Source organism: Pelodiscus sinensis, chromosome 12 (genome assembly GCF_049634645.1).
Source record: "Pelodiscus sinensis isolate JC-2024 chromosome 12, ASM4963464v1, whole genome shotgun sequence".
In the NCBI taxonomy this organism is placed as follows: Eukaryota; Metazoa; Chordata; order Testudines; family Trionychidae; genus Pelodiscus; species Pelodiscus sinensis.
In genome coordinates this window covers 2479134-2493300 of record NC_134722.1, presented here as the reverse complement: position 1 = coordinate 2493300, position 14167 = coordinate 2479134, and the positions used below count along the sequence as shown (strand labels likewise).

General features: G+C 69.1%; 1 protein-coding gene across 2 annotated transcripts in view; it reads right to left on the bottom strand.

Moving 5' to 3' along the window:
- Window positions 1–1098: 1098 nt before the first annotated feature.
- Window positions 1099–14167, bottom strand: part of VPS9D1 (VPS9 domain containing 1) — a 16332-nt gene continuing 3263 nt past the window's right edge. Inside the window, exons 5-15 of one of the 2 annotated variants that reach the window (XM_075939824.1) lie at window positions 13966–14077; window positions 13265–13327; window positions 12585–12637; window positions 11965–12052; window positions 11048–11133; window positions 10327–10775; window positions 9271–9400; window positions 7919–8127; window positions 6451–6535; window positions 4479–4583; window positions 1099–3741 (exon numbers count right to left, since the gene is read on the bottom strand). In XM_075939824.1, the coding sequence (XP_075795939.1) occupies window positions 3648–3741; window positions 4479–4583; window positions 6451–6535; window positions 7919–8127; window positions 9271–9400; window positions 10327–10775; window positions 11048–11133; window positions 11965–12052; window positions 12585–12637; window positions 13265–13327; window positions 13966–14077 (1474 nt within the window). In that variant the 3' untranslated portion in view covers window positions 1099–3647. The remainder of the gene's footprint in view (window positions 3742–4478; window positions 4584–6450; window positions 6536–7918; window positions 8128–9270; window positions 9401–10326; window positions 10776–11047; window positions 11134–11964; window positions 12053–12584; window positions 12638–13264; window positions 13328–13965; window positions 14078–14167) is intronic. The other variant, XR_012906621.1, reaches the window with a different exon arrangement.

The window sequence follows — 14167 nt, the reverse complement described above, 5'->3', positions numbered from 1 at the left end:
GGCCACCGCGCGCCTGCCCGGCTCGGGGCCCTGGCTGGGAGCCACAAGCAGAGTCAACGCCTGCCAGGGTGCGTCAGCGTCAGCTCTGGAGAAGTCTGTCTGCAGCCCGGAGCGCAGCTTGCCCTTCCCACGCCAGGCTAGCTCAGCCCTGCACTGTCGCACACAGCCAGCCCAGCCCCGCATCCTGGCTAACCCAGCCCCACACCGTCATACGTGGCCAGGCCAGGCCAGTCCTGCGCCCCACATCCTGGCTAGCCTCGCCATCTGCAGCCCCAGCCAAGGCTGTGGAGAGGGGAATCACCAACTACTCCCTGCCCCTCTTGCCTGAGCCTCACAGATCCCGCCGCTGACACCACAGTGCTCTTGTCAATGTCTAAAGCCCAGCTCTGACACGTACCAAACTATTGGCCTCCACAGCCTGCAGCAGGGAGTTCCAGGGGTCATGGAGAAAATACTTTTTCTCCTGCTCTGCCCACTTGCTTCCCCAAGTGTCGTGAGACACAGCAACTGAGATCCCTCTGGCTGGCTCCTCACCAGACGGACCCCCAAGCCTCTTGGCATCTCTCCCCAACCAGCTCTTCACAGACCAGGTGAAGGGGGCCCCAGAGTAGAAAGCTGCATGATGGCACCGGAGCCTCCTCCATGTTGGTCTCAAACCTCTTCCTAATACCCACCGATGCCAGCCAGCCCAAGGGCTGCTCCTCGCCAGCGGGCACTGGTGACACTTCCCCTCCCCCTGTCCTGCTGCTGCCAGGCAGGGACACTTGTCCCATCCCTCCCCCAGGAATCTCCCCACGGCCAGGCAAGGGGCAGGGACAGAAGGTCCCAGCTGGGAACACTCCCCTTGCCCAACTCTGCCCGCACCTGCAGGCAAGTGATCCCCGCTCTGCCCAGGCCATGCTGCTGTGGGCAGCCCCTTCCGCCCCCCAGGGTGGCACTAGTGGGGCCTGGGTGCCAGCCTGAGTCCCTGCCACCCCTCCTGTGACAGGACCAGCACAGCTTCCGCCAACGCCCCAACGGGGAGCTCACGGGCACCGGCTGCTCCGGGCGCAGCTCCCTCCCACGCCAGACCCAGGCGAGAGGCACCAGCCGGGACACTCAGGAGCAGCCACGTTTATTACGCTACAATCCCTCCGCTGCCAGGAGGCCACGGTCAAGCCAAGCAGGCGGAGAGGAGCGGTGGGCAGCGGGGATGGACATCCCAGCTCAGCCCCAGGAACATGCTGGGTGGAGGCTCCGGTTGCATTGACAGAGGGCGACGGGCAGCTCCCGCCACCCCCCGCCCACCCACGTGGGGAAGCTGCCAGACGAGCAGAGACCAGCCCAACGGGGCTACTGGATCGCCATGGCGGGGGCAGGGAGCATGGCCCCCACCGGGCACTAGAGAGGGAAACAGCTGGGCCGGCAGCCGTGCCATCCAGCCCGTGGCGTGGGCTCCCAGAGGGAGGGGGATCCAGGTCCCCAGCGGTTCCCGGAGCAAAGCAGACAGGCCCGTTGCAGTAACCGCCTGGCCCACCTGAGCGCTCAGGCGTGACGAGCCCGTAAGCACGAACCTCTCCCAGCCACCGAGAACGGGGTGGGCGGGGAGGTGCGGGGGCGACAGGCTGCACTGGCGGAACCCAGGTCCATCGCTGCAACTCCAGGGCTGTTCCCTGGGGAACCAGACAGCGGGGAACCCCACCGGGCGTGGAGAAACTAGGCCTGGTCTGCAGCCGGCATAACGAGGGGCCGGGCTCACGGCCAGCTGCCCCGTCGGGCGGTGGGGCCTGCACACTGTGCCCCCCAGCTGATCGGCAGAGCCCACAGCTGGGGTGTGTGTCTCCTGGTGGTGCACAGCCGCACACGCCTCAGCGCACATCAGAAAATGTATTCTGCACATGGGCGGAAAAAATTCACAGATGGATGGAAAAGAGTAGAAGGAACATGCCCCTTGGGAGTCCTTAGACTTTTTTTTGGGGGGGGGGGGATTAGCTATTGGAGTCAGCTTCACCATGCTGCCCCCCCATCTCCTGGGACCCCAGGGAGAGAGGCCCTGAGCGGGCCCCGTCAGTACCAGCTGGATCCCACCAACTGGGCCAGGAATTCACCCCCCCCCCCCCCCACTGTGGCCTTGGGTCTCGGCTTGTGGTTTCAGGCGCCCGCGCCGGGTTCACTGTCGGCTCTGCTGGTCTGTCTAGGGATGTCGGCGTTGAACCGGTTCGCCGATTGGCATTAGCGCCTCGGTTAACCTTGCCGGTTCAACTCCCGGCAGCCCACGGGGCGTTTACCAGCATCAGCGGCTGCATGGGCATCGGGCCCACGGTTACGGTGTTTTTAACGGCCCTGACAGCAGACTCCTCCCTGGCCCAGCCAGCCAGTTCTCACCAGCGTCCCCGAGACCGGGGGGGAGCTAAAAACCCTCCAGCCACCAGCTCGGAGAACAGGGAGGTGCTAACACGCAGCCCCTCTGAACCTGATCGTGCCTGCGCTGCTAAAGCTTCCTGTGCCTCGTCTTCGGGCACGTCCCTTTCACACAAGGGCGGGGGGGGGCTTCAGGGGGACTTGCCTCGGGTGGGGGGGAGCAGGCCTTGTTGGACACTGCTTAGTGTTGGCCAGCGACAGGGTCTTGGTAACACCCAGGACTCCGAGTCCAGCTGTTCTATAGAAATACACCCACCTCCCCCCGGGGAATCCCTGCTCTCCCAGCCCATGCCAGGGCACCAGCCGCGCCGCCACCTCCCCCGCCAGAAGGGAGTGGGGGGCGCGAGGGCTTCGCCCCCAGGGGCCACGCCAACCCCCCTCGCGGGAGGGCCAGCCACCCTCGCCAGGCGGCAGTTCAAGTAACTCGGGCAGACCCAGTGGTGGTTCTCCTCCTCCAGGGATTTTGCCCCAGGGTCCGTAGCCTTTGGAGCAGCAGCCAAAACCGGCTCAGTATCGGAGGCAGGGGAAGTCGCTGCTCTGCAGCCCTCCCCTGGTTGGGGGGAGCAGGGCCGCACCCCTGCCCCCCACGCCGCAGACTGATCAGAAGGGACTATCTGTGTGCGCGCGCGCGCACACACACACACACACACACACACACACACACGGCTTCCGCAGACTGGAACACCCCCCCCACTGCCCCGTCAGCCTCTGGCCCACAGGCAGCCCAGGGGGCACCTCGGGCAGCGGGTGACGAGACACGGGGTATCACAACCGCGTGCTTGCACACCCGTTCTTTCTAGAACAGGCGTTTCGAACGCCCAGCCCAAGCCAAAGCATCAGCACAGGACCAAGCAGCAGCAGCGACGGGGGCTACGCGGGGTCGAATCCCGCCAGCAGCTCATCCCCTCCTCGCTCCACAGTGCTTAGAGCTGGCGCAGAGCACCCCTGGGTCTGCTCCCACCCCATAACATTGCACAGACCACGCCCTGCCCTTCCCAGCAGGCCGGGCGACGGGCTGGGGGCGGGGGGGACGTCTGGTCCCTTCTCTCCAAGCCCGGCGGCCCTGGGCGCCACGGAGTCTCAGGAAGCCACGCGTCCCTTGCATCTCCGCGCTGGCAGGACGGTCTCCCCGCTGCTCCTGCACACGTGGCGGGGCACACGGCCGGACGCCTCTGCCTGGGGATGTTCGGTCGCCGAGGTGCAGGCGGGCGAGGAGACTCTGGCATCCCCCTTGAGGCAAGGCTCCCTCACTGCCCTAGCGCGCCTCCGGGCAAAGACTCCACGTAGGACAGCGCGCTCTGCAGGGAGGTCAGGCAGTAACCCTCCTCGCCGATCAGGTACCTGGCACGGAAACAGGAGATCAGGGCGCCCTCAAAGCCACAGGGAGGGATTTCAAACCACAGTAGCACAACCTGCCTCGGAGAGAGTGCCAGCCCACCCCCCATGTGCTGCAGACACAGGGCTAGCCCTCAGCAGCTCCCCAGCACGCACCGATCGCCTTCCCCCGGCCCATCCCACACCCGGGCAAGGAGGCAGCACAGAACTGAAGCGCCCCTCTCTTTCCCAGACCACTGGCCTCCACGCGCCCTCAGCAGTGAGTGCTCCGGGTTAACAGCCAAGCGGCGGATACATTCCATACTGGCTTCCACGTCGGAAAGAACCCTACCGAAAATTAAATCTGAAACCGACAACCCATGGTGAGGCCGCAGCTCCTTCTGCGTTATAATCATGGACATGAAATGCAATAAGCAGCAGTGTCTGCTGCCAAGTTGTAAAGAAAGCCAGAGCTTCGAACGGGAGAAAGTCCCTGGCTAAGCCCTTAGAACCTGACTTTGGGGAAGGGCCAAATCAGCCTGAGACAGGCGCAGGCGCAGGGAGAATATTCCCTTTGCTGCGGTTCATTCAAAGTTAAGAAACCAGCTTGTTTCCCTCCCCCATTCAGGGAACACACGCTGGACGCGAGAGGATGAGCTCTACTAGCTCTATTGCTCTGGAAGACAGTGACCAGACACCAACCCTGCAGTTCACTAACTACAGACAATGCTGCTATTCCCGTCCCGCCCCCCGCCCGGCCCTACCCCTCGTGGATAAACTCCTCCAGCGCCGCACACTCCGCCGCCAGCTGGGGGAGGTTGCTCTTCAGCACCACGTAGGACAGGATGGGCAGGAGGTCGTCGGCACCACTGCAGGGGACAGAGGTCGGTGTCAATTCTCCCCATACGGCTCCAGACCCAGAGCACCGGCTTGAGCTCGTCACCCCCCCCCTTCCCCTGGGCACCATGCCTCAGTTTCCCTGCCTGGGGAGACTATTTACCTGGATGGTGCCCTTCCTCCCAGAGGTGCTGCAAGACCCGCTGGCTTGCTAAATGCTTTGCGATCCCCATGTGGAAAGGGCTAGGGAAGAACCCCACCTTCCCAACCCCCAGGCTGCCAGCCCAGCCTGGAACCCACACCGGCCAGGGGAGTCCCTGCAGACGTGCACCCCTACCCCCCCCCACCAGGCCAGTGACACACAGGAACGGACGCCACCCTCCTGCTTTCGCACGCCCCTTCCCATTGGCGCAGAAACGTCACCCGGTCAGTGGCAAAGGAGTAAACCTGGCATCTGTCAAGAGGGGACTAGATGAGAGGGGTCATTGCATCCGGCTTGGGGGGGGGGGGGCCTGGGACTGTGCCGTGGGGCAGGACCGAGGGGTGCTGGCCAGGGGCCCCCAGGAAGGGCTGCAGGCCAGGAGAGGAGCTGTGGCAGACCCCAGGGTGAGGGAGCAGCGAGCGCCAAGGGCTGCAGTGAGGGTCCGTGCATGGGAAATGAGCCGAGCCGCATCTCCGCGGGCTGTGGCTGGGCCCCGCCGCTCTGCAGGGAGCATTCACCTCTGCTCGAAATGTGCCCCCCCCCCGCCCCCGCGCCACAGCCTGGCTCCCTCCCGCCGCTTTAGTGCCCTCGACAGACCTGCTTCCCACTCGCCCAGAGCTGCAGCTGGAGCAGCCACTGGCACTGGATCCCCCCCCCGCCTCCCCTCCGGCGGGCTGCCTAAGTGCAAGTGACAGGTTCGAGGCTCGCTAATGGGCAGCCCTGGCCCCAGTGCTGCCTGGGCGCAGCGGGATGGGGCCCGGGGGCGGGAGGCTGTCGGAAGCGATCCGTCACGGCTCAGCACAGGCGTCTGGCTGACAGGCCGGCTCCAGCTCCTGGCGCGGCCCGGAGACGAGATCGAGCCAGCGGGAACCCTGCTCTCAAGGGGAGAATGGGACTGTGGGGCAGGGCTGAGGGGGCGCAGGGATGGAATGGCGCCATGCGGGCGGCCGTGGGGCAGGGCTGAGGGGGCTCGGGGATGGAATGGCGCCATGCGGGCGGCCGTGGGGCAGGGCTGAGGGGGCTCGGGGATGGAATGGCGCCATGCGGGCGACCGTGGGGCAGGGCTGAGGGGGCGCAGGGATGGAATGGCGCCATGCGGGCGGCCGTGGGGCAGGTCTGAGGGGGCTCGGGGATGGAATGGCGCCATGCGGGCGGCCGTGGGGCAGGTCTGAGGGGGCTCGGGGCTGGAATGGCGCCATGCGGGCGGCCGTGGGGCAGGGCTGAGGGGGCTCGGGGCTGGAATGGCGCCATGCGGGCGGCCGTGGGGCAGGGCTGAGGGGGCTCGGGGCTGGAATGGCGCCATGCAGGTGGCCGTGGGGCAGGGCTGAGGGGGCTCGGGGCTGGAATGGCGCCATGCGGGCGGCCGTGGGGCAGGGCTGAGGGGTGCTGCCTGCAGCCAGAGGGCAGGAGTCTGAGGGGGGGACATCTAGCAGTCCTGGAAAAGCGCTGAGGAGTCCTGTGGCACCTTACAGACTTATGCTCCTACACGTCAGTTAGTCTCTAAGGTGCCACAGGACTCCTCGGCGCTTTGCAGATTCAGGCTAACACGGCTCCCCTCTGATACTTAGCAGTCCTGGCACACTCCCGCCACGCTCCTCCAGCTCTGGGGCGTTGATTGGGGGTCACAGGTGCCTCGGCTGCCCTCCAGCTCGTTTCCACGGAGGCCGGTTTCTCCCGCGCCCTGGGGCCGTACTCACATGGCGGCGGCGGCGGGCGGGGGCCGGCTCTCCTGGGCGGCGCAGTACTCCTCGGCGCACTCGCAGATGACACGCAGGGTCCGCACTGCAAGGCACCAGCCACAGACTCCAGTGCCAACCGGCCGGGCCTGCAGCAGGCACCACGCGCTCACCCTGCGGGGGGGGGGGGGTCTCCGGGCTCAGAGCAGACCCCACGAGGCCAGTTTCTATGCGCCCTTTGCGCTGGCAGGGATGGACCTCAGCAGCCGGCGTCTCTTCCCCCTCCCACGGCTAAGGGAGGCCGGCTGCCCTCAGGAGCCTTAAACGCCGTCACGCACCTTCCCATCGCACGGCCCGGCCCCCACCCGCCACGGCTTTCCCTGACTCTCCCAGGGACTCTCCACAGCCTCGCGAACGGATTTCTCCTCCCCTCCCCTCCATAGCCCCTCAGCACGGCGCTGGAGCGGAGAGAGGGAAGGCTGTGTGACAAGCCCAAGGTCCCCCAGGGCGTGTGTGGCAGAGCAAGGACCCAAACCTGGGCTTCCCAAGGGCCAGAGGAACGCCTGAACCACGGGGCCACCCGCCCTTGCTACCGGCCCTGCAGCGACTCCTGCCAGCGCCCCGTGGGAAGGCGGCTGTGCGTTTCCGGCCCCTTTGGGGGTGGGGATGCAGACAGAAGTGAGGAACCCGGGCGACCAGCCTGCTCTCCCAGCAACCCGCGTGGAGCCCGCTAGACACGGGCTCCAGGTTCGACTTCCCGCAGCCACCCTGGGCAAGCCAGTCTCGCTCTGAGCCCCCGCCAGGCACCTGTGCCAGAGCGCGGCCTCTCAGGAGACAGGGGCTAGCGCCGGGGCGGCTGCAAACGCCCGGCACTCTCCAGAGAGGAAGGACGGGCCTAAAGCCGCAGGCTGCCCCCGGCAGGCCAGCCAGACTCTTCCTGGGCAATCCCTGGCCAGGGGGTTTCATGCTGCGGTCCCGGCTCCGGGCCTGCTCTCCCGGCCAAGGGAGCACAGAGAGGACTGAGCCGAACTTCACTGCCGAGAGCCTCTGGACTCCAAGAGCCACGTTCTTTCCCTCTGGCTCCGCCTGTGGGAGAAGAGAGCAGGCGCACCCAGCAGAGCCAGGCGGCTGCGACGAGCCGGCTGACGGAGGGGTGAGGATGGGCCAAGCGCTAAGATCACAAGTCACGGGCTGAGACGGGGGGCAGAGCAGAAACAAGCAAACCGCAGCGGCTGTCCCTCCCGTCACAGTCTCCGGGCACATCTCTCGCTGCCCCGGGGGGTGAGCACCAGCTGGGGGAAACCGAGGCACGTGCCAGAGACACGACTTAGCCAAGGCCGCGGAGCAGAGAAGCGAGCCCGGGGTTCCCCTGCTCTGAACAGGCCCCTCGTGAATGTGCACGTGAAAAGCGGATACAAACCAAACCGAACGAGGCAGGTTCCTGGGGTGCCCCCCCGGCCCCGCCCCCCAGAGATAGGGCCAGCCTCACCTATGCAGTCCAACTTCTTCTGCGGGCAGCTCTCCAGAAGCATCAGCCCCAGCTCCTGCACGGCCCTGCTGTACGGGTAGGACCCTGCCGCGGGGGCCGCGCTGTTCTGGGGGAAGAGGTTCGCGGAGACGCCGATGTCCGAGGGGAGCACGTGCCGGTGATGTTCCATGCGCCTGGCAAGGGCCAGCTCCCGGGCCTGGTAGACCTGCCTGTGGGGGCAGAGAAGCAGGCCGGTGCAAGGGGCGGCCTGTGGCGCCGGGCTCTCCGGGGCAGAGCCCCCGCGCACGCCAACCGCGCCCCTCCCGGGAGTGGGGCACCAGCAGGCCAGGAAACCAGGCGCCTCCCGGCCGCTCCCAGTCACAGGGAAGTGAAAGCCTGAAGCCACCGTGAGCCACGCCCGCCCTGGGCCCCGCGCCAACGCAGGCAGCCACGGGGAAGGGTTACGGCCCCACCGGCACCCACACGGTCTGCGGAAAAGGGATCGGCGCGCCCCCGGAGCCGCCACACGCAGGGCAGCCAGCAGCACCGTACGCCCCGGAATTCGGTCTGGAGAACGGGGCTCTGCAAAGAGCCTCTGGCCTCAGCGCCCCGGGGCAGCCCCGCGTCCCCTGCCCCCGCAGCGCTCCCTGCCCCCGCAGTGCTCCACGCCCCCTGCCCCCGCAGCGCCCCCTGCCCTCGCAGCGCCCCCTGCCCCCGCAGCGCCCCGCGCCCCCTGCCCTCGCAGCGCCCCCTGCCCCCGCAGTGCTCCACGCCCCCTGCCCTCGCAGCGCCCCCTGCCCTCGCAGCGCCCCCTGCCCCCGCAGTGCTCCACGCCCCCTGCCCTCGCAGCGCCCCCTGCCCTCGCAGCGCCCCCTGCCCCCGTAGTGCTCCACGCCCCCTGCCCCCGCAGCGCCCCCTGCCCTCGCAGCGCCCCCTGCCCCCGCAGTGCTCCACGCCCCCTGCCCTCGCAGCGCCCCCTGCCCTCGCAGCGCCCCCTGCCCCCGCAGTGCTCCACGCCCCCTGCCCTCGCAGCGCCCCCTGCCCTCGCAGCGCCCCCTGCCCCCGTAGTGCTCCACGCCCCCTGCCCCCGCAGCGCCCCCTGCCCTCGCAGCGCCCCCTGCCCCCGCAGCGCCCCCTGCCCCCGCAGTGCTCCACGCCCCCTGCCCTCGCAGCGCCCCCTGCCCCCGCAGTGCTCCACGCCCCCTGCCCTCGCAGCGCCCCCTGCCCTCGCAGCGCCCCCTGCCCCCGCAGCGCCCCGCGCCCCCTGCCCCCGCAGCGCCCCCTGCCCCTGCCCTCGCAGCGTCTCCTGCCCTCGCAGCGCCCTGCGCCTGCCCAACCCGGGCCAGGCCAGCGGCACAGGAGAGCCACCGTACCTATAGAGGGCCAGCAGGGGAGCCCAGAGAGGGGAGAAGAAAGCATCTTCTATACATGCCAGGCACTGGTCCTTGGAGGAGGTGGAGTTCAGGCCCTCGAAAGCCAGCAGAGTCAGGGAGAGCAGCCTGTCTGGGGAGAGTACAGGCAGCTCACTGGCTCATGGAGAACAGCCGGTAGGGGGTGTTTACAGGCAGCTCGCTGGCTCAGGGAGAACAGCCGGTCAGGGAGTGTTTACAGGCAGCTCGCTGGCTCAGGGAGAACAGCCGGTCGGGGGTGTTTACAGGCAGCTCGCTGGCTCAGGGAGAACAGCCGGTCGGGGGTGTTTACAGGCAGCTCGCTGGCTCAGGGAGAACAGCCGGTCGGGGGTGTTTACAGGCAGCTCGCTGGCTCAGGGAGAACAGCCGGGCAGGGGTGTTTACAGGCAGCTCGCTGGCTCAGGGAGAACAGCCGGGCAGGGGTGTTTACAGGCAGCTCGCTGGCTCAGGGAGAACAGCCGGTAGGGGGTGCTTACAGGCAGCTCGCTGGCTCAGGCTCTCAACGCGTGTGCTGGGAAAGGGGGCTCAGGCTTCAGCCCCAGGGAAGTGGCTGTCTGGCTGGCCCGTCAGAGCAAGCTGCTCCTGCAGGCGGGAGCGGACGAGGAGGCGGGCTGGGGGCCCAGAGCTCACCTCGTGTCTGGACAGGCGCCCGCGTGGCCTGGGAAGGGGAGGGGCGGGCCAGAGGGAAGCGGTGGCGCCGTGCAGCGAGGAGGCCGGGGCTAGGGTACAACCACCTCCTGAACGGGGCCTCCTCCCAGCGCAGGTGTCACCCTCGCCCTTCTGCAGGCCCCGGCCTGTCTGGCAGGCGCTGGGAGCAGGACACAGCGTTGTGTGGCGGGACCCAACCCAGCCCAGGGCGTCTGCACGGACAGCGGGGGCCTGAGGGGTGCACCGGGCCTGCCCTCTGGGCTCTCCTCAGGGCTGTGGCACTACCGCCCCTGGAGGGAACACCCCACTCTCCCCCCAGCGGGGGCCTGAGGCGGGACCCCCTGTGAGTCACGCGGCCCCCACGCCCCTCACCCATTGCGTTGTGAATGTCCTTCACGATGGCTTTCAGCTGCTCCTGCACCGGGGCCCTCTTCTCAGCGGGGGCCTGGGGCGCCGCAGCCGGGCCCGGGGGCCAGCTCTCGGGCGTGGCCAGGAACAGCTCCAGGTCCTCGAAGGAGCTCTCGCGGGCGGCCTCTCCCTGCGCCCCCAGGCCGCTGCCGTGCTCGTCCTCCCTCGGGCTGGGCCACAGGCCGGCGGCGCTGTCCTCCTGGACGGAGGCCATGCAGTGCAGGCTCTGCGAGGACCGCAGCCGCCGGCCCCCCAGGGCTGGGCCCAGCAGCCCCTCAGCATCCAGCGAGAGGGGCGAGCCCCCGGGAGCGGCGCCGAGCTCGGCCAGGTGCTGGCTCACCGCGGGGTAGAGCCGGCTGTAGACGGCGTGCTGGAACCTCCTCAGCAGCTGGGCGATGGGGTGCTCGGGGAAGCTGGAAGCGAAGGGTCGGCGCTCGTCACAGGGCGGGGGCAGGGGCTGCTGGGACGCGCTAGAGGCCGACCCAGGCGTCTGGGGAGCACCTGGCCGGGGATCCCGCCGCGCCATTCGGTGGCCAGCAGGCTGCGTCCCCAGACAAGCCCCACTGGAAACCTCCCCACCCCCGGCACCGTCTGGGCAGCCGCGAGAGCCGAGGAGCCACTCGGCCACATGGGCCTGCGGAGCCCCCCCGTGTGGGGCCCCCCTCAGCCCTCCCACTGGCTCTACCTGAGGAGGTGAGCGATGAGGCCGGACACCAGCGAGAGGTCGGTCGGGTTCGCCTGCAGCTTGGCTTTCCAGAGCTTCGGCCACTCCTGGGGGACGCAGCAGCACAGAGCAGTGAGGCCGCGAGCTCGGGACAGGGCCCCCCGAAGATACCCGCCTCTCGCCACTCACCACAGCCCCGAAGGGCTCCCGACTCCCCCACTCACCACAGCCCCGAAGGGCTCCCGACTCCCCCACTCACCACAGCCCCGAAGGGCTCCCAACTCCCCCACTCACCACAGCCCCGAAGGGCTCCCGACTCCCCCACTCACCACAGCCCCGAAGGGCTCCCGACTCCCCCTCTCACCACAGCCCCGAAGGGCTCCCGACTCCCCCACTCACCACAGCCCCGAAGGGCTCCCGACTCCCCCTCTCACCACAGCCCCGAAGGGCTCCCGACTCCCCCACTCACCACAGCCCCGAAGGGCTCCCGACTCCCCCACTCACCACAGCCCCGAAGGGCTCCCGACTCCCCCTCTCACCACAGCCCCGAAGGGCTCCCGACTCCCCCACTCACCACAGCCCCGAAGGGCTCCCGACTCCCCCACTCACCACAGCCCCGAAGGGCTCCCGACTCCCCCACTCACCACAGCCCCGAAGGGCTCCCGACTCCCCCACTCACCCAAGCCCCGAAGGGCTCCCGACTCCCCCTCTCCCTCAGCGCACGGCCCCCCGCATCCCGAGCCCCAGCCTGGCCAGCTCCCGCCTGCCGCCGCAACCAGAGAGCAGACCGCAGGCGCCAGACCGGTCCCCCGCCATAGTTCCCTGGCCCCTTCCGGCCAGGCTGGGCCAAGCCAACAGGCAGCCAGCGCGGAGGGAACGGCTCCCGGCCTCCACAGTCCAGCCGGCTGCCGAGGGACAGCGACCAGCCGGGCACTCACGTGGTCCTGCTCATACTCCAGGACGGCGGCGTAGAGCACCCGCTGCTCCTGCTCCTCGGGCGTGAGGGCGATGCTGCTGGAGAACCTCCTGCCGAGAGCGCACAGGCCAGGTGAGACTCTTCCCCCGCTGCTGCTCCGGTCTGGAGGCCAGGCAGGGCGCCCGAGACGGGCAGGAGGGCAGCTGCAGGGCACCGACTCCAGCCGGAACCTGCGCAGACGCCTCGAGAGCCCAGCCTGCCCCGGCCAGCACCAGCGGCAGGATGCCCCGACCCAGCAGCCGCTCTCCGAGGGAAAGGGGAAGGGGAAGGGGAAGGGGAAGGGGAAGGGCGAGACGGCTGCTCGGGCTCTGGGCAGAGAGGACCCAGAAGAGCCCCCCAGACTCCCACGCCTCTCCAGGAGCCCAGCCCCCATGGGAGGCAGGTCCGAAGGGGAGAGCATGCTGGGTAAAGCTGTGCCATCACCCCCCTGCAGCCCTGCCACCACCCTCCCGGGCGGCCGAGGGAGCCAGAGGGCGGGCGCGCTCCCCGCGGGCATGGGCGGGTGTCAGCCAGCCAACAGCTTCGCTGTTTCCGGCCCTGCCCCGGACAAAGGGCCCTTCCCCGAGCCCAGGCCTCGCTCACCTGTTGGCCGCTTCCTGCAGCCGCAGCCGGCGCTCCTCCATCTTCCTCTGGAGCTGGGCACAGCCGAGTTAAGGCTCCACAGCCGCGTCCCCACCGCCCGGCACGCAGCGGCTCCCGCCCCACCCTCAGCGTGGGGCCGGCCTGCACACAGCCCTGGCGGAACCCCGCCCCACCAGCGCCACAGCCGGCACGGAGAGGGGGCCGCACGGCCGATTCTCAAAGCCAGGCCTGAGGGGAGCCCCGGGGGACTCCAGCAACCGCCCCCCCCTTTAGAGCAGCCTGGGCTGGGCCACGCTGCAGAGCAACGTCCGACTCGCTGTTCTTCCGGCGCCCGGCGCGGAGGGTGACGGGGAGGGACTGTGCTTCTCGGGACACACCCAGGCCGGGGGAGCCGCAGCCGGGGAGGGGGCCCGAGCAGCCGATGCAAAGGCAGCGCAGCCGTCGTTACGGGAGCGGCGCCGCTGCGCGTATGTCGAAGAGGCGCCGTCTCCCACGCCCCTCCCCCGAGATTCGGACCAGGCCACGACCCTGCGCCAGGAGCCGAATTGCTCCTCCGCCTGCCCCCCGGCAGCAAATGCTCTGGGCCGCTCCCCCCGTTCTCCCCTGGAGGCGAGGGAGCGCCGTGGCCCTAAACCCGCCCCAGGCCCTGGGGGCACCCCACTGCCAGCTGGGCAGGATACGGTCTCCTCCCGGGCTTTGGCAACCACCAGGTTCTCCATCATCTGCCGCTGGAGCGACAGCGTCTGCAAAGCAAAGAGGCCTCGTTGGCGCCCGGGGGGCCTCCGGCTGCGCTGGGGGTGCTGGGACGGAGCACGGACTGGGCCGTCCCCCAAAAGGAAGCGGCTGCGCCCCAGGAACGGCCCAGCCCTCCCACGTGCTGCCAGAGCCTGATGGAGCTCAGGGCCGGCTGGCAGCTGCCGGGCGCTCGGCAAGGGCACGCCCACGCAAGTGCCCCCTGGGGGCCCTCTGAAAGCAGGGGGCCCAGAGCCACGGCTCCGGGAGGCCACGCTCATTTGCATGCCATTACCCAGAATGCTCTGAGGTAGCAACTCTCGTTCTCCCCCTCCCCCCCGCCAGTCTGGGTTCGCCAGTCCCTAATTCCCACCCAACCCCTCTTTCTGCACCCTGGCAGCATGGAGCCGTAGGTGCAGCGGGACCCCCCCGGCCATCCCAGCTACGCTATCCGGCAGCTCCCCGCCGGAGGCGCCTGGCTGCCAGGCAGCAGGCACCGGGATCAGGTGCCTGCTCCCTTCCTGCTCAGGGGCAGCCCCCGGGAAGGAGCAGAGGAGGCCGCCGGGTGCTGCGGAGCGAGTGCCCGTTTCCTGCTTCCCGCCGAGGGCTCCAGCCTCCGCCCTCCCTGCCCGCGCGGGTCCCCACTTGCCAGGGAGGTCTTCTGCACCGCCTGGCTGGGGTTCAGCCGCGCCACCCGGGCCTCGTACGTCGCTCTCAGCTTCTGGTTCTGCAGCGAGGCCTCCTCCAGCGGGGTGAGCTCCCTGCGAGGGCACCAGGGCCGCTGGGTCACTGCAGGAGGGCTGGCCCCGCTCTGAGCGCCAGCCCCGGATCCGCTCTGCCCAGGGGAAGGG